General features: G+C 49.9%; 2 protein-coding genes across 5 annotated transcripts in view; one reads left to right on the forward strand and one right to left on the reverse strand.

The window, feature by feature from the left end:
* Window positions 1–6,723, reverse strand: part of CSNK2A2 (casein kinase 2 alpha 2) — a 28,974-nt gene extending 22,251 nt beyond the window's left edge. For 2 of the 4 annotated variants that reach the window (XM_030457629.1, XM_030457630.1), the window contains exons 1-2: window positions 6,515–6,723; window positions 6,177–6,288 (exon numbers count right to left, since the gene is read on the reverse strand). In XM_030457629.1, coding sequence (XP_030313489.1) covers window positions 6,177–6,288; window positions 6,515–6,618 — 216 coding nt within the window. In that variant the 5' untranslated portion in view covers window positions 6,619–6,723. The remainder of the gene's footprint in view (window positions 1–6,176; window positions 6,289–6,514) is intronic. The other 2 variants (XM_008496192.2, XM_030457631.1) reach the window with 2 other exon arrangements.
* Window positions 6,724–10,205: 3,482 nt separating this feature from the next.
* On the forward strand, window positions 10,206–17,250 carry CCDC113 (coiled-coil domain containing 113). The gene is given in 10 exon segments (XM_030457833.1): window positions 10,206–10,319; window positions 10,709–10,832; window positions 12,103–12,264; window positions 13,242–13,300; window positions 13,302–13,389; window positions 13,666–13,725; window positions 14,074–14,229; window positions 14,857–14,964; window positions 15,510–15,665; window positions 17,009–17,250. Coding segments are annotated over 10 exon segments (1,041 nt in total). The 5' UTR covers window positions 10,206–10,254; the 3' UTR covers window positions 17,072–17,250.
* The last annotated feature ends 6,405 nt before the right edge of the window (window positions 17,251–23,655 follow it).

Genomic DNA, 23,655 nt, shown 5'->3' on the forward strand with positions numbered 1-23,655 from the left:
CTGAAACCAAGACAGCAGGTCTCGGGTCATTTTCCATGAGATCATGTAAACCTGTAAGCAGCGAAGGAGTCCAGTGGCAGCAAAAACCAGCTGAGAGAGTTAACACTGTTTGCTAAAGTAAACCTTTAAATACAAGGCTACAACCTGTCTTGACTGAATACATAGCTGCATGATTAAACACCTCTTGGTTGGTTTCTGAAACAAAGGGAGAAAACTCTTGACAGATACTTCAGTTCCAGCCTTCCCCAAAAACCTAAGAACCCATCATTTGAATTCAAGAAATGAGAGGGAATATAGACTTGGTAGCCAAAGTCCTCTGTGCATTTCCATACCTAGAAAGAAAAACAGTGACCAGAAAGGCACGTGAAATAAATCCAAAGCATTAAAATAACTTCACATTAGCCAAAAGCAGGCAGCTGGACAGCGTGCACACACTGCCAGCTGAAGAGCACACATGCTGCTCTCAAGGAGTCACAGAAGGTGACAGGTGCTCTGAAAAATAACTGGGGCTAGTGCAGCAGGGGTGAAGGTTTAGCAGTCAAAAGATAAAACTAACGCCATATATTTCAGCGCCCTGTAAAGAAAAAGATCTGTTCATTGTTCACCAAAGCTGGGTAGCCCAAAACATGCTTCCAGTGAACAAGTATGGAAATGTCTGCACACAATGTCCAGAACCAGCAAAAGGCTCAAGCAGCATCCTTATGACAGTATTTCAATATTTAAAAGCTACCACTAGAAGCTCATTCATCTTTTGCAAGTATTATCAAAAAGATCACAGTAATCAATATAAAAAGCCTGATGCCAACTGCTCAATAGGGAAATTGGCTTCAGAGCTGAAGCATTTATTTTGCCAGACATCAGCTGAGAAACCATATAATCATATTCAAAAGAGCTACAAAATCAAGGAGCTCACTTATGTTAATTTTCTGTTGGTTCGTTGCATCTTACAACTTCCATTATTTGAATTCAGACTTTCCCAAGCTGCTCTCAAATTTTAGAAAAGATAGAAAAGAAACCAAACCTGAAAACACTGAATCACTTTTGCCTTTTTTTTTTTTTTTTGGTAGAATATAGCAGCATGTGTTTTGAGGACAGTGCCATTCCTTCCTTCCAAATGCCTTTCCTCCTCTCACAAGGATCCTGAAACAGCCCTCCTGGGGCTTCAGGACTGCCGACAATGCATCAAGATTTCTGCAGTCAACTAAAAGTGAGACACACAAGGACCAAGTGCTGGGCCTCACCATCACCATTCCAAGGGTTGCTTATACAGGCTACTGTAAACACGCACAGTGCTGTAATTTACCCTCTTCCTCACAGTTCACCAGTTCCCCAGTTCCAGACCACCACCACAGGATAAACACTCGTGTCTCCAGGCCTCTGCAAGACACCCAGTACTGTCTCAGCTGGTCTCAGCTCCAAACAAGGCTGGACTCCAACAGCCAACTGTGCCAAGCTCATTGTGGGCAACTACTGTTTCAAAGAGTTGTACCCAGCTGTCTTGCACAAGGGCTAACATCAAGACTGCCAGAGGAGGAAGTGGGCCAGGGCAAGCTGATTGGGTGCATGCAAATGCAGGAGCAGGAGACAGAGCTACCAGGAACAGGCATTGAATGGCTTTGATGGGAGGTTACTGATGCAGTCAAAAGCTCCAGCCTCACGGACCAAGATAATTCAATCCTATTTCCCTGTGCAATCTCTTCTTGCACACCAGCACTGGAGTCATTCCAGCCCCCATCTAGAACATGCTGATGTATGTGGGCTCTACAGCTTTTAGAGACAGATTTACCAGAACCACAGTGCTACCTTCCTCAAATGATCCTCTAGCTACTAGAGTGATAATTTGAGTTCAATGCTGGCAGGATCTTGCAGCAGTGCTTGGTATAAGAAGCAACTCTGGAGGGTTCACACAGCCCAAAAAGGGGCAACTGGGTAAAAACAAAGCCAAACAAAGAAGAATGCACTTGTGAAATCACATACATGGTTGAAAGTTCTAGCTTGTGGACTAAGCACAAAGGGACAAAAGCCACCAAAGGAGAAAGGGGCTACTTACTGCTGCAGCACCTGCATTTCCCTCTCCTCATAGCTATATTCTTCCCCTAACCTCTACCTGCATGTTGTACCTATGCAGAAAGTGACCATACAAGCACATAACAGTCTATTTATGTGATGGGCTCAATGCTTTGTAGGCAAGTAAAGCATATGTAAGACACATCCCTGCATCAGGAAGGCAGAACTGCTGCCCAAAGCAGATAGTATGGATGCTGTAATCTCTGCCTTGAGAGGACACTGAGAGGGTGGTAATCAGCATGTGAGAATGGGCAGTGAAGGGCCCTTCAGAGGGTAGGTAACTTCAACAGCAGTATTCTCACCACAAAAAATTAACCACAAAAGCTGCCAGCAACATGGGAAGTTTGGCTTTGGCTTTTGGCTTGCCAGAGTGGCCACTGGCAAGGCTGTTCACATCCCTCAGAACAGCTACCCCAGAATGGAAAATTCAGTTTTAAGGTACATGAGGAGACTGGCAGACATTTTGGAGATGCATTAGCAGAAAAGTGAAAGGAGCAGATCATAAATGAGACAGCACAAAGGTTGCAGACTGTCTTCAGCAGTCCACCGGAAATCTGAATCTTTGTGCTTAGATACGATAGAGCAGAGCAGGGCTTTGATACTTCCATTGGATGCAGACAACACATGACTCACTGGAAACTGAGATGCCTTAAACTTTCCTTGTACATGCCAAGTAGTGGCAGACCTCATCCTGAGAGTGAAAATTTAGCATCATACTCAAATGAGACACAAAAGCATGTACAGGACATGTTTACACATTACCTCTTCCTGTCTTGGCTCTCCCTGAAGCAAGCAGGAAACATATCCACAGCTGTACAGAGGCCAGCCAGACCAATGAGTGCCCAGGAACCTCCTACAGTAGCTAGGGAGTGCAGGAGCACACCTGCTGGGTAACTCCATGATCCTACCTGTGAGGGGTAGGAAGATCAGTACAATGTAGGGTCCTCCACAATCTACCCAGGTGACTTCAGCCCTAAGGCTTTTTTTGCTCAATCTTTGCTCCTTGAAGAGGTTGGAAAGATGTGCTGTTGCCCCCAGTCTCACTTCTCAAGAAAAAATCTTTTTGAGGACACTTGGCAGGGCTGTGTGGGAAGCCACGGCTCCTGCCTTGCTGCTCTGCACACACTGTCCTACACAGCATGTCTTGATGTCTTGCTGCAGCAGTGAGAAGCAACTTGGTTTGTTTGCTTTTTTTTCAAGAGCTGCTGGAAAAAGTGATACTAAGAGCATCATGTTTGCAAAGAAAAACACTTGACCCAGGAAACAGTAATGTTATAGTCATCATATTAGTTCTGCTCCTTTGCTGACATGTTATGATCACAACCACTACTACATCCCATTTTCCTGCAGGATTATGGCTGGTCCTGCACTTGGGGTAGCAGAACATTAAGGCAATGCTCTGTACTGGCCAGGAGAATGGGACATTTTGTTTGCTGCAAGCCCAAGAAACCTGAGGCACTGTGATACCAATCAGAACCATTAGCTCCCTGGCCTTGTCCACAGCTGAGGTCTTCTGAAGGCACTTAAACAAACAAGGCAAGTGGGTGCCCGAAGAGGAAGATCAGTTAGCTTGTTTATGCAGCTGTAGACTAGGACCTGTGCTCAAGTCTCAGCTTTGTTGAGGCTTACACACTTGCTCAAAGTCACACAGGAAATCTGTGGCTTAGTGCTGCCCCAGAGAAAGGGTGGAAAAATTTCCCGGCCTCTCTGGACAAGGGTACAAGATGTTCAGGAGGCACACCAAAGAAATGGGGGAAAAAAAGGTAAGGGAAGTACTTGCTACATGCTAACTTGACTTAAGTAAGGTAAGCTGATTCAAAGAGCAAGGCTGGGAAGAGACACCAGTCAACCCACACAAGGCACAGATATTAAAAAAAGTGACTCTTGCCTGAAATCACTCTGTCTTCTCAGAAAAACAAGAGCAGCTGTGCTGAACAGCTGCATCCAATGCCCAGCAACAGTCTTCCCCTTTGTCCCACCTCTGCAGCCAAACAAAAACCTCATCACTTTTGGTTGCATTTTCCACCTCAGGATCCCACCTGAACAAGGAGGAACAGAGAGACCCAGGCTCTTTGCTAAGGCTCCATTGTAGACACATGCAATTTGCAAATAACTTGAGTCTAGCTACAGGAAACCAGATGCACTTTCCACAGATCAGCATGATGTTATTGCTACACTTCCCAGGTGTTTGTAACACACATAACATAGTGCTCTGAAACTCTTTTCTCTGACCCATATTCCACTAAGAAGTTCATCTTCATCTGGATTTTTCTACTTTTCCTTGCTCACTTGCAGGAATGCTGTCTGCATGTTAACGCAAGTGGAGGGAACTAATGGCAACACCATTCCACTTCCAATCTGGGGACAATCCAATTCCTGTCTCCCCGGGCATTAAGGCAAACATTCAGGACCAGGCAGAAGGAGTACCCAGATGCCCTCAGATGACTTTTGCCAGCTGACTCATAGTCCAATGCTGACAATCTCCCTGGACATGACAGTTCAGTTGCCTCATGTAGAACAGCATCACTCCAGGGGGGGGGGGGGGATCTTTAGGGCTGGGTAGAGACAAGGAGAAGGATTTCTAACTTTCTTCCTTGCAGTCTCTTCTCACTCCTGGGTTCTATGTGGGACAAGACCAATGGTCTCAACAAACCATTAGAGACTCCAGATCAGCACACAGAAGTGCAGTTTCTCGGCCTGACCACATCTTGCTGTAAAATCTAACTCTGCACTGGCTACCTTTGACTACTCTCTCATAGGAAAAAATTCCACCTACCCTCCTTGAAAGCAAAAAAACCCCCAAACAAACCACATAAAACATCCAAAGGAGGGGGAGGCCCAATCATCATGCCAGAGGAACCCAGCTTGGCGAGGACATGTGAGCCTCACTACTCTGCTCTTGACCACAGCCAAAGCAGAGAGATCATGCCTTGCCTAGAAGCAGCATCTAGACAAACCATGATGAGTTATCTGGGAAGCCACAGAAGATTCCAAGGAAATGGGCACAGCAGGGATATCAGCAAAGTCAACGCGAGACAAGGCAGCTACACTATCAGAGTGGATCCAGCAAATGCCTTAAGGCAACCCTGCAGAGAGAGTATGTCCTAGGCAGCTGCTTGTCTTAGTGGCTGCAAGGGCAGGTTAAGCTCAGACCCCCCTGCATGTGTCAGATCAATGTATGCCCAAAATCTTCGAACACCCATGGTCAGACACTGGCTCCCATGTGCTCCTGGGGAAAAAGTGACAAGTGTTGCTGGTCCAAGAAGCAGCAGCCACAAATGTCAGCCAAGACAAAACCCAAAGTACCTCAACTCTAACGTTTCATTTCTGTTTTTTTTTTAACACCCCTGTCTATCCCCAGATCACCAAAGCATTGCTGCTAGCAGTTATCACAGCTTGCTGTCAGCATGCAGCTTCAGTACAAAACACAGTAAGGAATGCCCTGCAGCTGCTAACCCATACATTCAGCCAGCCTGAACTACAACCTGTTACTGCTGCTCTAAGCTCCTCAAAGCCCAACCCTCCAGGGCAAATACACCAGAATACAGGTCACCAATGCTGCCAAACTTCAGATGGACTGTCAGTGTCTGCAAATTTCCATGGTATTTTTTGCCTGGCTGTTGTGAGGTTCTTTTCCATACACAATCCTCCAAAGGACTGAATATAAAATTCTGCCCACTTTTATGGCTGCTGAGCATCCCACAGACTGCTTCTGAAAAGGCCATTTGGCTGTCTAGAGGTTAACAAGACTCCCCCCTTACAGGCTTCACGTTCCTCTTGACATGACAGTCACTGGGCACTGTCTGTTTTAGACAGACACTACCAGACATGATTTACCAAACTCAGGCAGCACATGCAACGCTGTTCAAATCTCAGGACAACTCTTCTGCAGAGGAACTCTCAGTACAAAGCTATGCTGGATAGAAGACATCAAAATATTTCTGCAGCACACAGGATACCAAATCCACTTCCAATCCCTCAACTCAATGCCCTAAAACAAGGGTTTTGGGATGAAGGAGAAGATCCAACAGTCATTTGCCCCTGTCAACCCAGCTCCTCTCCCCCTCACTTCCAGCCACAAGTCCCTGCATCATCAACGGGACACTCACCTTGAGGATCTTCACGACGACCCTCTCGTTGTTGGTGATGTTGATGGCCTCGAAGACCTCACTGTACTTCCCCCGCCCGAGCTTTCGAACAAGCTGGTAGTCGTCCTGATTTCTGCGAGCACCAAGAGGAGGGAGGGGAGGATAACTAAGAGGGCAGCAAGCCTGCAGTCGGAAGAGGAGGGGGAAGGCAGCTCTCCCAGCACCGCCCTCAGCCGCCCGCAGCCCCCCGGGGACGCCCCAAAAGGGGGGGGAGGGGAGCGAACCTTCCCCGTGGGCCCGCAGGAGAGTGCGAGGCCGCCGGTGACCCGGGGAAAGGGAGGAGGAGCGAGGAGCTTTACCCCCAGCTCGGGACGTGCGCCTCGTAGTCCCAGTACTCGCGGCTCCTCAGGCTGTTCACGTCGGCGTACACCCGAGCCCGGCTGCCGGCGGCCGGGCCGGGCATGGCGGCGCCGGGCGGCGGCTGCAGGAGGAGGAGGAGGGCTCGAGGCCGCTGTGGGAGGCCGGCAAGGCGGGGCGCGGCGCGCAGGAGGGCGGCGGCGGGAGGCGACAGAGCCAGGCCGGAGCGGGGCGGGGCCGGCCCGGGAGCGGCGGGCGCTAGGCCCGCGCAAAGCGTGCCGAGGCCCGGGCCGGTGCCGGCGGCTGCAGCCTGAGCCGGCCCCGAGCGCCGCGCATCCAACCCGGAAAAGGCGCCGCGGCAAGAGGTACCCGGCCGCCGCGCCGCGCCCCCTGGCGGCACGGAGGTCCCGGCCCTCGGTGCCGCCTCCGGGCCGCTGCCGTCGCCCGGGGTTACGCCTTGTCACGTCCCCCGTGTCGCAGCCGTCGCTCGCCCGTCAGGCTTCTTCACCCTTCCTCAGCCCGCCTTCTGTCCGCCAGGGCCCCTTCCCCCAAGCTTTCCCCAGCTCCGGTCACCCACCCAGCCTCCACTTGTCCCAGTCACGACTCCGTCACTCCTTGTCACACCACTGTCACCTCTTGACACCCTGTCAGCCCAGCCATCCCCACCATACCACTTCAGTCCTGTCACAGCCCTGGTCAGTCCCCTGTTAACGCTGTCACCCCCACTATAACCTGCCACACTCCCTGTGGCAGTCCCTCATTACCCCATGGTAACACCGAGGTACTGCAGTAGGTACCACGGAGGTCCCATGGGTGGAGGAAAGGCACCGTGTTCCTCTGGAGGGACTCGGCAGAGCCACAGGCTGGCTGAGGTGAGGCACCCCTGGAGATCAGCTGGTCCAGGCCCCTGCTCAAGCAAGGTCACCCAAAACTGGTTGTCCACAACAGGGTCTACACAGCATCTAAATCTCTCCATGGATGGGCTCTTCACAGCCTCCCAGAGCAACCTGTGCCAGTGCTTGCACTTGACCTTGTTGAACTTCATGCAGTCCACTTCTTCAGCCTGCCCAGGTCCCTCTGGATGTCATCCCTTGTCTCTAGCATGTTGACTTCACCACACACTTTTGTATCATCAGCAAATTTGTGGAGGGTGCATTCGATTCCACTGTCCATGTCCCTGACAAAGCTGTTAAACAGCCCTTGAGGTCACCACTCCTCACACATCTCCATTCGGACACTGAGCCACTGATCACAACTCTTTGGGTGTGACCAGACAGCCAGTTCCTTTCCCAACAAGTAGTCCATCCATTGAGTCCATGGTGTTCCAGTTTAGAGATCAGAATGTGGTGTGGAGTACTGCGGAATGCTTTGCATAGGTCCAGGTAGATGATGTCTGCTGCTTTGCCTTTGTCCACCAGGGCTGTGACCCCATCATAAAAGGCCACCAAATCAGTCAGGCAGGACATGCCCATAGTGAAGCCCTGTTGGCTGTCACCAATCACCCCCTTGTTATCTGCTTGCCTTAGCAGAGCCTTCAGGAGAATCTGCACCATGATTTTTCCATGCACAGAGGTGAGACTGACATTTATATAATTATAGTTGACTATATAATTAGGTAGACTTGAACCCCTCAACCCAGAAAAGCCATGGAGATGTATCACCAGCCACATCACCAGCTTTCTGGGAGAAGAGATCTACACAGACTTGCCAGCTACTGCCATTGGTCCTAAACATCCAGCACACGGCAGCCAGAGCACATCACCATGGCACAGACTGGATTCAGAAACAGGAACAATAAGAACATACGGTGCTCCACACACTCCCAGAGCTCCTAGGCATGCCTGGGGTCAGCTGCCAGCAGGACCAGCTCTACTGTTCCCTCTGGTTTCACAGCCACCATGACAAAACGGGGTCTGTAAGAGGAAGATCACAGAAATCAGAGAATGTTAGGGGTTGGAAGGGACCTCAAAAGATCATCAAGTCCCACACCCCTGCCAGAGCAGGGTCACATAATGTGGCTCACACAGGAACATGTCCAGGCAGGTTTTAAATGCCTCCAGAGAAGGAGACTCCACAACTTCATTGGGCAGCCTGTGCCAGTGCCCTGTCACCCTCACAGTGACAAAGCTTTTCCCTACATTTACATGGAACCTCCTGTGGTCCAGCTTGTACGTGTTGCCCTTTGTCCTGTCATTGAACATCACTGAGAAGATCCTGGCTCCATCCTCCTGACACTTGCCCTTTTTCATATTTATAAACACTAATGAGGTTGTCCCTCAGTCTCCTCCAAGCTAAAGAACCCAGGCTCCCTCAGCCTTTCCTCATAAGAGAGAAGTTCCACCCCCTTCATCACCTTGGTGGCTCTGTGCTGGCCTCTCTCCAACAGTTCCCTGTCCTTCTGGAACTGAGGGGCACAGAACTGGACAAAACATTCCAGATGCAGCCGCACCAGGGCTGAGTAGAGGGGAAGGAGAACCTCTCTCCACCTCCTAGCCACCCCCCTTCTCATGCACCCCAGGATGCCATTGGCCTTCTTGGCCACAAGGGCACATTGCTGGCTCATGGTCATCCTTCTGTGCACCAGGTCCTCAGGTCCCTGTCCTCTGCACTGCTCTCTAATAGGTCAATAGGTTCCCACCCTAGACTTGCACACAGGGTTGTTCTTTCCCAGATACAGGACTCTATATTTGCCCTTTTTGTATTTCATTAAATTTCTCCCCACCCAGCCCTCCATCCTGTCTGGATCTCGCTGGCTAGCAGCACAGCCTTCTGGTGTCAGCCAGCATTGTGTCAGCAGCAAACTTGCTGACAGCGCACTCTAGTCCCTCATCCAGAACTGATGAATATGTTGAATAGTACTGGGCCTTGTACTGACTCCTGAGGGTCTCCACTAGAGACAGGCCTCCAACTAGACTCTGTGCCATTTACCTCAACTCTCTGACTATTGTGGCCAAAGATGGCAGTGTCACAGGCAGAGCCCCCCTGCCGTGGTGCAGATGCACCTTAAAACTGAACAGGACCCCTGTCTTTGCCTGCACCCTTCTTCAGGCACCCACACACAGCTGATGGGCCCGATCCTTCCTGCCAGGAGGAGCTGGGTTGGTAAGGTTTAAGCAGGAGCTTCTAGGAGCAAGTGGTGTCCACTCCAGGGGACTCTGGGGGCGTTGTCCCCTCGGCATCTCACCCTCCCTCCCCCCGTGTCGCTCCAGCCAAGCCCCCGCAGATGCATTTTTACCACAGACACCTCATGGGGAAATCTGCCCGCAAGCTTCGGCCTCCCAGGCAGAGGACAGTGGTGCCACTGGGGGTGCCTTCCCCTGCCTCCTTCTTTCATACACTGTCCCCAGCCAGACAGCCCTGCAGGACTGCCCCAGGGCCCCATCTGGGTAGGGAAGTAGGGCCTGAGCTGCGGGTGTGTGTGCACGTGTGACCTTGTGTCGGTGCATGTTCATGCGTGTGTGTGCACTGTGTGTACAGGAAACTTCCTGTGTGTCCTTACAGGTGTGTCCATGTGTCCTGGTGTTTCTCTGTCCCCTCATATCCCTCACGCTATGTGCCCAGGTGTCTTGTGCCTCCTGTCCCCGTGCCCATGCTCCCCCATGCCCCCTGTCCCCGTGTGCCCCCCTACCCTTATGTCCCCCCTTGTCCCCCTGTCCCTACGTCCCGTGCCGCAGCCCCTCCCCCCTTGGCCCGTCCTTCTCCCGCCGGCCGTGCGCGCCGCGAGCGTTGCCCGGAGACGACAATGGCGGAGCGGAGCCCCAGGGCGGTGCCGCTGCCGCAGCTCCGATCGCAGCTGCAGGAGGCGCGGTACCGGTGGCGGGGCAGGGGCCTTGCCGGGGGGTCGGGGGATAGGGTGGGCAGGGCAGGGTAGGGCAGTATGCCTGCTCGTTGGCCCTCGGGCACCGTCCCCAGAGGCCTCGGTGGTCCGGCTGTGCCACGGGTGCCCTTCGACGAGGTTTGATCTGAAGACAGTCCACCCGCTCTCCCGCCCCAGACCTCGTGGAGGCCACTGTGCTCCAGGCACTGCTGGCTTTGAGGGTCAGGGAGAGAGTGGGTCCGGCTGAGCCCCTTTCTGGGGTGGCCTCAGGGCCCTCCTTAGGCTGGGGTGGCTTCAGGGCACTCCTGTCCCTCTCGGGTTGGCCTCTGTTGCCTTGCAGTCACCTGGTCTGGCTCAGCCGAACCTCTGCTCCTCACAGCCATGCCAACACCCTGCTCCAAATGGAGGTGGAAATGTTTGAGAAATGTTACCATAAGATGGAGTCGTGTGGCCCGTTTCTGCTGCATCAGTCTGAGATGAGTGCTCCACCAGAGCCAACACAGGTACGGCTGCAGGTCCTGTGTTTTTTGGTCTGGCTGCCTCCTGACTGCACTGAGCTATGACCCTTCCTCCCTCTGCATCCCCTCTGCTCCTGGTCTCACTGCTCATGTGAAAGGAGGTCAGTAGGCAAGATTCTTAGTTTGAAATGTGATGACAGAGTCCCCTAAGAGCCCTCTGCACTTAGGCTTCACAAGGATGAGCTCTTAATCTAGATTTTGGCTTACAAAAAGGTGCTACTGGTCTTGTTTGGGTTTGAGTTGGGGTTGCCTTGCCATTCCCACTGTCAGTTTAAAGGCCAGGCTGCCATCTCATTTCTCCTCCTGCTGATGCTGTTCCTTCCCTGTGTGACAGCACTGTGTCACCCTGGAAATCAATGCCAGGGAGTTCTAGGATGAGCTAAGCCACACACAGCATAACTTGAAGTAGAAATTAAACAGGGAGACTTAATGCCAAGAAAGCAGAAGACTTGCACAAGACTATGTCAGGTCTGTGACTCGACACTCCTCCTGGGGCAGTGGGCCCTGGGAGGAGTGGGAAGTGGGCTCAGACCTGTGTGGATCTATACGCAGATACTTCTGCTGAGTGCTTTCTTTTCACTGGGGCCATAAACAGGTTTTTGGATTAGATTTTTACCTCCTGTCCCCAGTTTCATCAGAAGCAGAATGAAAAATTCTAGACCATTTGCAGTTGAGCTCTAATCAGTCAACATCCTGCACTGGGTTTTAGTGCCTGCCTGAGCCCAAAGTATCTGCTTTCTGGTTATGCTCAGACTGAGCCCTTTGAAAATTTGCCTCTGGCCAGGTGGGCACTTGCCCACTGTGAAGCAGTGCTTGCCTCCAGTGCCTACCCAAAGCACTGGAAATTGCCTGTGAGGGGTGTCAGTTCTTCTGAGAACACAGGGTGTCTAACCTGGCCAGGGGTAGAAGACCCCATCTGTTCTATACAGCAATAAGCATCTACACTACAGAGAGGTGTTTTACCAACTCACACAAAACTTTCACATTGGCTTTAAACTTTAGCTCTGGACTTGCCTGTTGAACTGAAAGTGCTTGCATAGAAGGGTTTTGTGAGTGGATGAGAGGACAGATGGAGTCAGCCCAGGTGTGGCCGAGTTACCTCTGCTCTGGAGAAGCCTCCTTGCCCTTGCTGTAACCTGGAATTCCACTAACGTGACCACTGAGATGATTTTCTTCTTGAATACAGGAAAATGCAGCAACAGTTGGCCAGTGTTGGCATTCTAAGGGCATCTGTGTTGTTTCTTGGTTGTTGCAGACACGTGGCAGGTACAAATCCAAGCTCCATGGTGCGACAGACTGTCTTGTGGGCTTGACAGTGGAGCAGAAATGTGAGCTGGCTCAGCGGGAGCTGACTGAGATGGAGAATGACATTCAGAGTATGAAGGAGGACTCAGAGCAGACCATGGAGAAACTCAAGGTCTTGTTACTTTCCCCACCTCTTTCAACGTGCCATCCCTCAGGGAGTGAGACAGACCTGCTTGGTGAAGTCTGTTCATAGCAGAGCATCACTGTGAGTGGTCCAGAGTTGAAAGTGGGAGGCAGAACCCTCCTGTCATCTAAGCCTTTCCTTGAAGACAAATACACCAACAGAGATCAGTAGTGCCTGGTCTCTGAGGATGGATCTTATTATGGCAGGAATTAATTAATAATACAGGTGAGGTACAGCTTTTTAGGTAGAGAAGTTTAGACCTATTGTGTGATATAAAGAAGTCAAGGCTTGAAAGGAAAATTTTCTTTTAGTCATCTTTTGGAGGTGTGCCCTTTGTGACAAACATATTTTTCCCCCTAGTAGCATCCTGAAGCTGCCTGATTTGTCCAGGCTCCACATAGTCCTTCAGGGTTTGCCTTTCCACTTTCTGTGGGATTCTTCAAGCATGCTCCAAGTGGCTAAGCAGGAACCTTCCTGCTGCAGGCTCCTTGTGGCTGTTCACTATCTCTGCTGGCTCTGTGCTGTCTGACAACACCTATGAGCCATGGTGCTAAGAAGGTTTTGGAAGGAAGAACCTCTCAGTCTGGTTGAGACTGCTGGTGCTGCTAACAGGGGCCAGGGCAGGTGAAGCAGGGAACCCATCTCTTCCATGTGACCACAGGGTGTACACAATACAAAAAGGATGGTAATTTGCCTTGTATTGGCTTCGTCAGACAGGCAATGTTTGTATGCTAGGATGGAGTGACAGATGTTGACGCTCAGACACTTTTTAATTGTTCTTTTTGAGTCAGTGAAGTACCATGTGCCCTGAGCTGCAAAAGATGAAACTCACGCTCCCACAGGAGAAATGCTAGTAATACCAGTTAGAGAGAGTGCCTCATCCTGCCTGGTGCTGTCTATTGCCAAAGCTGTTTGAGTAAGGGAGGTTAGCACCTCTTGACTATTACATGACCTTATTCCTGCAGGCAGTCACAGAAGAAGCAGATGCATGGTGGACTGATGTTAAGAAGCTATCAGTGACTTTGAGACATTACCAGCACCATCTCCTGCAAGAGAGGGAGTGTCATAGCTTCTGAGAAAGAATACATGGAGGAGAAGAACTGCCAGAGGTCAGTGCATCATGGCAAGTTTTGAGGGGTCTGTCATCTGACATGTATGGTTAGCAAAATCCTAGTTCCTTATCCTTGTGTCTCAGACTGAGAAAGCACCTGGCCATGCCCCCATATTTGGTGGGTATTGCTGAGCAGCATTTCTTCTGTGCCTCCTTTCTAAGCTAGCAGTGAAGGCTGCAGTGTGGATGGGATGGATGGACCACACCGTGAGGAGGGGTCTGGGTGGTTTTTTTCCTCCATAATCTGCCATCTTTCTTTAGGATCTGCTGAGAGAAAGTTGCTCTTGAAAAATTTTTTGCTTAAGAGTTACAAGAAGAAGCTCCGCAGCATTAGACAGGTGCGTGTGGCAGTTGACAGGACTAGATGACTCCTGAAGAGTGACAGGAGTCACAATCTACAGAAGTCTCACTGAGTGGAAGTCTCTTTGTGCCCTGAAAGATGCTGGATCAGAGAAATTCCCTGGGTACCAGCTGCTGCTGGCATGTCAGGAACCTCACCAGAGGGCACCTGTCTGCACTGCTTGGACTCTCTAAGCAAGAGCAGAGCACAGGCTCAGTGGCACAATGTGTCTCATACCCCTCCCTGAGCCCCAGGCTTGAAGCCAGTTCTTTAGGCCTGCAAAGCTCTCTTACTTGGAATCAGCTCTGGTCAGCAACCTACAGCTCTGCTTCCTTGGGCTTTGCAGAAGGAGCAGGTGGGAGAGACACTCTGTGAGGTCCGTTTGCAGCAGCTGCAGGTTAGAAATGCCCAGTACCAGGAGAAGATTGATGAGAAGAATCAGGAGCTGTTGAAGTTAAAAATTACCTTAGGGAAGACTGTTCAAGTCCTCAACTTCTATAAAGTGAGTGAACCTCCCAGGATCTCTATTTTGCCTTCTGTTTCTGAGGGTTGCACACAAGCTCTTGCATCCTTCTCTCAGTCAGAGGATGGTGAACACCTCTGCCATCCCATGGACTTAATAGTTGGGTTGGGAGGTTTGCCTGACACACCAAAAGCATCTATGCCCTCATTCATGTTGGCTGCAGCCTGATGATGCACCTTTGCAGCATGGTTATTTCACACCCCAGGGGAAAATTCCAGTAGGAAAGAGCTTTGGCGGTGACTTGCACAGGAAACTATATTTTTTTACATAACCCATGACATTTGAAACAATGTCATGAGCTGCAGCCTTCTCATCTGGGTGTATTTGCTTCTTTCTGGTCAGCCATTCTGTCAGGGTCAATCCTAAACCCCAGCTTCTATGTTGTGGGCTGTGCTGCAGTGTGACATGGGACAGCATGAAGCAGTAGCTGCATGACCATGCATGATGCTGCCTTCTGCAGGGAACAAGCAGTGACATGGAGCTCTCTTGGGAGCAAACCTTTTGCATCAGCTGCTGGGACCAAACTGGAGGAGTAGAGGGGTGCTTTTCAAGATGTCTGAGAGCTGCTGCTTTGCCCACTGATGTTGTCCTGCTCTCCTGTTCCAGAGGAAGCTGCGGGATGCCATGGAAACATCTACTTCTCTGTCGAAAAACATCTCCCAGAGGAAGGAGCTGCTGGAGAAAATCGAAAGAGAAGCTGCTCTGGTGGAGGAGGTAAGAGTGATTTGGGAGGCCCTGAGGTTTTACTAGGGAGGACTTTTTTTGAGATATTTTTGTTGTGTGTTGGCTACTGATGCCCATTTGAGTACTGGCAACAAGCTGGCTACCTGTGTGCCTTTCTGGGTCTGAGCAAGTTCTGGGGATCCTGCCAGTGCCAGTGACCATGGGTAGGTTTGCAGAACAGGACGTGTTATAGATTTTGTCCCTGGCTCCACAGGGACCTGCCAGTTGCTTCCTGAAGTTTAGTTTCCTTTAACTTTTTATTAGCAGTGTCCTCTACAGGGAGAAGTGGCACTGCTGTCATACCAGTCTGGGGACACATAGACTGGCAGGGGCACTACTGCTTTGAGAAGCAGGGTCAAGGGGCTCCCAGTGCTGCTGACCAGGATGGAGGCACTGGTGATGCATTTCACTGATCCCCCACAGTGCTGGAGGTTTAATTTATCCCACCTATCTGCTTCCCTGGAAGACTGGCCACCAGCTGGCAATGGAAATCTTCCCTGGGATCTCTTTGCCCTCTGTTCCTATTCCTCTGGCAGCAACAAGCAGAAGTTGAGAGTGTGAACTGTCAGCTGCAGAAGCAGCTCTCGGATTACAGTGTCCCCCCTGTGCTGAGTTATGTGCAGAAGAAGATGGATGTTACTGACCTCAAGAGCAGCCTCAAGGCTTGGGCGAGGAAGGTGACAGTTGCTGAGGTGAGCAAGATCAGGCTGGGTGTTCAGGAGCATTTCTTGGGAGTTGTGTGTGTGCCCCCCATCTGCAGCCACCCTGGGGAGTGGGGTGCAGGCTCCTGACCCACTGGGAAGCTGTGAGAAGGTTCTCAGGCCTCCATTTCACCATCACCAGGCAGAGCCGGAGATTCTTCCTGTTTATGGAGTGGTGATGGCTCCCTCCCCTGGGAACAGAGGCTGAATCTTAATGGTTGATCTCCGAGGGGAAGCCAAGACAAGGACACACCTTGTAATTTGACAGGAAGCATCACTGGTCTGTCACTGTGCTGAAAGCTGTCATTTGTGTAAGGAGAAGGGGACATATGGCAGCCCGATAGGTTTCTGTCTCTGTATATGTAACCTGCACTGGCCTTTTCCCACACGTGACGTCCTCAAAAATTTCTTACTCATATCTGGACTCTTCCCTGATAAGTAAATACTAGTCAAGATCCAGACAGGATTTCTGAGCAAAATTGCAATAATATCTTTGAATCTCCTCCTGCCCCAACTTCTGCAGCCTGTGAGGAGCTGGAGAGAGAACACAGGAGCATAGTCAAAGCCTGAAGGTAGCAGGACATGTCTGTACCTCTGCCCCTTGCAGGATGTATGTGTGCACAGCAGTGTGGGGATAGAAGAGGATAGGTTGGATGGCATAATAGTGTGGTGCTGTACTATGACACCCTGTCATTCTGGAGCAGAGATGGGCTTGTTGGCTTTCCTGTCCAGCACTTAGCTCCCGCACCCTGGTGTGCAATGGACAGGGCTTACGTCGTCCAGCCTGTTTCAGAACTGTATGGATTTGGGCTTACCCATCAGCATGCATCAGTGCTGTGAGTTCAGAAATAGGTCCTGGCTGTGCTCCCCAAGAGCTGGTGGACAGTCTGCCTGCAGCCTGCCTGTTGCTCAGGCAGATCCCTTCTCACCGAGGCTGTTCCCCTAGGAGACTGAGGACCCAGACCTGGCTTCATGCTGCCTCATTGCAGGCAAGCTAGAGTCCTGGTAGCCTCTTGGGAGCTGGAGAGCAGTGAGGCTATAAACTGGTTTTCTTTGCTGCCTGCTGCCATCTGAGGGGCTGTAGGTTTCTTACTACAATGCTGTTGTGTGGATCTCCAGGCATCAGTGTGGCTTCAGGAAGAACCAAGCTTGTGTAGAGCTGCAAGAGTTCTCCTAATTATGCCTCAGCAAGTACAGATCTCAAGTGGGAGCAAGGGGGGATGAGGGGGCAGCAATACAGCTCAGGCCAGGCTGTATTCCAGCCTTGCAGCTTTCTCCTCAACATATCACTGCTGTCTGAACATATTAAGGCCTTCTTCTTTGTCCTCTTGCAGATGTCCTTGCAAAGCTACCGCAGAGCATGGAACCAGGTCAGGATGTATTATAACCACTACTAGGTTTGTCCAATGCTCCAAGGCAGACTGTGGAAGCTGCAGAAGGGCCCAGCCCCACGGGGAAATTTGCTGTCAAGTGGGTGAATATGGCACTCTGTACACTGCAGTGAGATGGAACCACTTCTGCTTTAAATAATAAAGAAATCCATGGTTCTGTTGTAAGGCCACGTCTTCGGTCTGTCCCACCATGTGCTGGTTTCTACCAAGTTCTGCTGCCTGGACCCTGCACAGGCCATGCAGGGACAGCCAGCTCTACTCGGGTTCTCTCCCTTCCTCCATCACCACAAGCAGTTATTCTCTGGTGATCAAACCTGACATGTTCACAGGAACCATTCTTTTTCTCTGAGCAAACCCTGGTGAGCACAAAATGCAGGAGGAACTGGGAGGGATTCCCTGGGAGATATGAGAGTTCAACACCTTCAAGTGCACATCAACAACAGAAGTGAGAGGAGCAGTGTGAGTATAAAGGGCAAATAATTTCAGCATGGCATGCATGAGCCAGGCAGGCTTTCCAATTGCAAAAGGGTATTCCCTTTACTTAACAAAAAGAAACGGCAAGAAGGGAGCATCTACCCCTTTCCCAACCACCTGGGGCAAGTGTAAATATCCCCTGGAGATGGGAAGCATTTTCCCACTGCAGGAGTTTGAAATCATCTTAGATGGCCCAGCCTCAGACAGGCTCAGGTCTCTCCCTTCTTGGGGTTGAAACCTGCTTACTGAAATAGCCTCACTTCTGAGGCTGAAAGCCTTTTCCCACTATTTAGGTGGCCAAGATCCAGTCACAGTAGTGGGACACTATGGTAGATGGAAATGGTCCTGTCTTGGTTTAGCCCATATCTGTATACAAGGAAGCAGTTGCTCTCTCACCTTAAGACCCCTCCTCAGCTGAGAGGGAACCCAGAAAAGGAGAGGAGAGCTGTGGACTAAAATGAAAATGGATTTACTCAAATAACAATATACAAAACAATATTCAAATACAAACACCAACACAAGTATATAAACTTACACTCACACTACTCCAGAGTAGCAGAGAGAGTGGTGGGCCCAAGGGGGAGGAGTTCCAAGAAAGGGAACATCACCCCTGAGCACACCTCCCTCTTTATCATGATCATGAAGTGAGTAGGGTGGGATGCCACCCCACCCATCTTGATACAGCTGCCCTGACTGGAGCTTCTGGCTGACTGGGGCCACTAATGGCCACTCCTGTGGCTGGCCTGTGGTCCTGTTCCAGGGAAATCACGACAGATCATGGCATCTCATGCCATCCTCACTGAAATCTTTGGGGATCAAACCTGGGGTTGTATTGCTGGATACTTTTGTGTAGAAAAAGATAGAACTAGACAGTCTGGGCAGGTCGAGACAAAGAGTCTCCAGGCTGATCCTTCTGGCAGTGGATGATGTACTAGTCCTGGAAAAACAGCAGCCCTGTTTAGAGAAGGGCCAGGACCAGGGCTGATCCCACATGAGCACATCACTGTAGCAGCCATTAGACATTTTCACAGGCAGGACAGTAAGATTTGTCAGGAGAAAAGCAAACAAGCATTCCTAGCAGAAGTCCAATCAGTTTGATAACACTATGTCCTAAGGGATGTGCACACCCTTTACTATGGGAGGTGGATACAGAGACAGATCCATACTAAATAGCTTTTCTATTATATGATTATGACTCAATTTATTCTGAAGTGTGACCTTGCCAAGGGCTATGTGCCTATGTCTTTATAATAAAACAATTAAAACTTCATTATGCTAAAAATCTTTACCAGGCTAGCACAGAAAAGAAAAAGAGTCTTCCTCACAGAGCAAAGAGCTGCCAAATTCACAGGTGTCATGGGATGAAAAGTTTGAAATTAACTTTTAAAGGCTGAAGGGATTAGATAAGAAGGATTAGAGATGACCTAATCCTAGGTTTCACACTTAGAAGTCATGCTGTTGACATATTGGTACACTGAGGGATTCTGCCCCAAAGACAATGCTCAAAAGCTTTCATTCCATGCAGGCTCAACGTGGATGTGGTGATCTAGCCCATCCTCACTGAGATAGTTACAAAAACCCCCTCCTGGCTTTGGTCCTACTAGCTGAAAACTCAAAGTTCAGTTATAAATGGCTTAAAAGATCTGATTTATGTTTTCTCACTGTTGGTGGCTCTAGATGTTAGGCAAGCTCCAAATAATGTGGAACGTGCTTCCTGATGGACTTACAACAAGGGATGCTTGGTTGCTTTTTGTGGCAGAAAAGGATGCTGTTTGCAGCACAACAGGAATTACACTGCAATGGAGTTTTCCAGCCTGAAACTGATCCTTTGAAATCTGTTCCTTTTTTAGTCATGTCAAAAAATCAAAATTAGCAGTTGTAACTATCAGTCTAAAACTACAACTTTGGGCTTTAATTTTTAAAACGTCATTAAAATAAAAGTAGCAAGAGCTCTGTGATCAGTGCCCTGATAGATTTATGTTTGCTGGCAGTTCTTCATTTTAATGTCAATCTTTCTTATCTGAGATAGCCTAGTAGTAAACATCCCAAACCAGAATATCTTGAGATGGCAATTAGAAACTGAAAAAGACAAGATCAGGAGTCTGACATGCACTGTCCTGTGTGATCATGTCTTGTATTGGCTCTATAAAAGAGCAGGTAGGCACAGCTTTTTCCAAGGTCAGCTAAGGTCTCTTCTCCAACCACTGACATTTGTAGCTAATTGAAATCTCACTTTGAACCCAAGCTAGCATGGGCAGGAGGCCCTGAGGACTGCAAGCACTTGAGTTGCTAATGCAGTAAGGACAGGGTCACTCAGCACCACTAATACAAGCATGCTGGAGTGCTAATCTGGTCAGTTTTCCAAGATCAAGTGTTATTTTGCAATGTGACTCCTCTCACCAGAACTCACATCTGCATTTAAAGCCATTTGCTACCTAACTTGAAACCCCAGACCCGATTCCTTTGGTCTAGACATTGGTCTCAGCACAAGGCACCCAGCTTGGGTTGGGATCTGTAGGCAAATAGAGCCAACATCAAAATCTTTTCTGTTTCACATAAAGCTATGAGCGTACGTGAACCTGCTGAGGGTGACTGCTACTGCAACCTCCCCTGCAGAAACGTGCCACTTGTCATAACTGCAGAGCAGTGAGGGCTTCTAAATGTGTTGGTTTGCAGAGTACAGAAAAACAGAAGGAAGATCTAAAAATTATTCTCAGTGCACTGCTAGTCACTAACATTAGGATACTGTACTTAGTTCTGAGTCCCTCATGACAAGGAGACTGAGGGGCTGGAATGTGTCCAGAGAAGGGCAACAGAGCTTGGGGAGGCTCTGGAGCACAAGTCTGACCTTAGGGAAGGTCTGCAGCTTAGGGAACTGGGGATGTGAAAACATGGAGAAAAGGAGGCTGAGGGGAGATGCGCTCACATCTATAAACTACCTAAAAGGAGGATGGAGCAAAGAGGGGTCAGTCAAAAGTAACAGTCATAGGACAAGAGGAAACAGTCGCAAGTTGCCCAGGAGAGGTTTTAGATTTTGATACTAGGTCAAAGTTTCTGTAACCATGTGCTTTGTGCTCCTGGAAAACAAGCTCTTCAGAAATAGCAATGCAGCTCCAGTAATCTCAATTGTGGCCCTTCTCTAGGGAGGAATCAGATTCCCACTGCAGGAAACCAAGAACAGAAGTTAGCATTCTCCATCAGGGAACACAGTTTACATCACCAGCTCTGCTCCTTAACCCCCAAGTCTTGGGAAGGTCCAGGAAGCCCAGGCTGTGGGCACCTCCAGGAACTGCCTAGGAAGAAGGCATATTCCAAACCACTGCTTAATATTTCATCTAGAAATAGGGTCCTATTTACATCTCTAAGTAACTAGAATATGTTTCTTTACATCAGTGCATCTGGGAGGCTGTTCATCATCATATACAGATTCAGAAAGGTAATGAATGAGCATGCGTTTTAGCCCAAAAGCCTCCAGGAGATGAACACAGTTTCCTGTCACCCAATGAGAGCTGGAAAGTGGAGACACAAGTCAGGATTGCCACTGCTTTACTGTTAGAGCAGTTTTGAAAAAGCAGCAAATTAAATACAGAGTTTTTTAAGTGAAGAGGTCAGGACTGGCAGCATCTGTGACATTGTGACAACGACTCACCCCTGACAAAGCCACAAGCATGTTCTGGAGGACCCTCTTGGTGATAAGAGCCTTTGCTGAGCTTAAAAAAGTAGTTCATAAAATCAAGCTCCTGAGGCCAATAAAACATAAGCCAAATAAGTGGTCTCATGTATTTTCATAGCTTCCAGTATGTACTCAGCACTCGTGAAAAGCAGAAGAAAATTACTTGTTTTCAGTGCCCTGAATATGGAGATAAAACCTAACTTAAAAAGCTGTTAGACCAGCCTCCTCCACAGTTCCAGCTCTCTGTGCCAAAGCCTTAGAAATGCACCATGTTTCCAGAAGCCACCTAAATTCCTGTGCACAGTGCTCCCCTTGGACATTGTGTGTGCATTTACAGAAGCTCTCTGGCTTTAGTGAGCTGATTGATAGAAACCACATAATCTTGCTCTCTGTGGTTAATCATAGAATCACAGAATTGTTCTGCTTGGAAAAAACCTTAAGATCAAGTCCAACAATTAACCCTGTAGCGGGAGGAGCCTTTCTTGCTCCTGAGGCTCGACGAGCTGCTGGCCTCTCCATTGCCTCGCACAAGAGTGAGCTGAGCTGGGCTGTCCTCTGTGGGTGTGTCTCTCACCTTTATTGGCCCCCTGGTAATAGGGGGCCTGCCCTAACCAGGCACAGGTGGACTCACACACACTCTTTGGCAACTTGAGTCACCTGGTTTATCTTGTTTCTCTACATTTCCCCCCCCCTTTTTTTTTTTCTTACAGCAAAGCTTTCCCAGTTTGCCCTAGCTTACAAACATTTTAACACTGATTTACAAACATACATTTTAGCTTACGGGATTTAACCCTAGCTTACAAACATACAAACATACACTTATAGTATACGGGATTTAACCCTAGCTTACAAACATACAAACATATACTTTTCACAAAGTCTCTGCCTTTCCAACTTGAGTTGTTCTTCTCCCTCCTGTATCTGCTCTTCTCTTGGCTTCCCTCTGCTCAGGGGTTTCCAAAGAGAGAATCCTTATCTTGGCTTCCCTCTGCTCAGGGGTTTCCAAAGAGCTTGCTGGTTCCTCATGGGTTTCTGGTTCCTCATGGGATTCCATACATGAGATTTAACCCTTCCTCATGGGATTCCATCCTCCTGGCTTCCCTCTGCTCAGGGGTTTCCAAAGAGAGAATCCTTATCTTGGGTTCCCTCTGCTCAGGGGTTTCCAATCCAAAGAGCTTGCTGGTCATACCTTTCAGGGAGAGTGTTAGCCCAGGCACTTTTTCAAATCAGGGAGAATGTTCCTGTTGCCAGCTCCTCACACTGCTGCCTTTCAGAAGTTGTTCTTCTTTCAAGTTGCCCACATTTTCCACCAAATGTAGCAGGAAGAGTCTTTCTTGCTCCTGAGGCTAGATAAACTGCTGGCCTCTCTATTGCCTCACACCAGAGTGAGCTGAGCTGGGCTGTCCTCTGTGGGTGTGTCTCCCATCTTTATTGGCCCCCTGGTAATAGGGGGCCTGCCCTAACCAGGGCACAGTGGACTCACACCCACTCTTTGGCAACTCAAGGCACCTGGTTTACCTTGTTTCTCTACATAACCCAGCATTGCCAAGGCCACCACTAAACCATATCCATCAGCGCCATGTCTATAGGGGTTTGAAATACCTCCAGGGATGGGGACTCCAACTCTGCTCTGGGCATCCTGTGCCAGGATCTGGCAAACCTTTCAGAGCCAAGTTGGATGGGGCTTGGAGCAATCACGTCTAGTAGGACATGTCTCTGTCCACAGCAGGAGATTAGAATTAGATTTTTAAGATTTCTTCCAACCCAAATGAATCTGTGATATTAGTACTCAATGAATTGCCAAAAAGAAACACAGAAGTAACCACATTAGTGGGATTTACTTGGCTTTTCACTCAGCCAACTGGTAGGTTTAGATTAATGTACCTAGGCTGCTGGAGAATGCCCCCAGCTGCCAGTGCAGCTGAGGGGCCAGCCATGGCAGCAAGCTTCTCACTGCTGCTCCCTGCCCAGGCAGGGCCCACGCTGCTGTCAGGGAGTCCCGCTGCAAACCCAGCCTGGTGCCTGTGATCCATGACCCGCCTCCCAGATACCCCTTCTGCGGAGCTCTGCTGCAAGGCCAAGGCCGGAGGGGTGCCAGCTGGCGAGACTTGCCCAGGGCCCGCTCTCAAAGCAATCCGGGACCTCTGCTCCAGCTGGGCCGTGCTACCGAAGCTGCCGCCGGCACGGGAAGGACAAGGCTGCGTCAGGCCTGGCTCGGCACCTGGGGCCTGGCCTTCCCTCGGAGGCAAGAGCCTGCCCGGGCCTGGGGACACCGGCGGCAAGGCCAGCGTGGCCGCGGCGCTCCCGGGGAGACTCTGGATGGGGAGGGCAGAGGACGCGTTGCCGACGCAGCTCCAAGGAGGAGCTCCTGCTCGCCGCGCCTGGCTCGGTAGCCCCCTCCCGTCCCCCCGAGCGGTTTGCGTTCCCGACAGGGCACGGGGCG

Source organism: Calypte anna, chromosome 11 (assembly GCF_003957555.1).
Source record: "Calypte anna isolate BGI_N300 chromosome 11, bCalAnn1_v1.p, whole genome shotgun sequence".
NCBI lineage: Eukaryota > Metazoa > Chordata > Aves > Apodiformes > Trochilidae > Calypte > Calypte anna.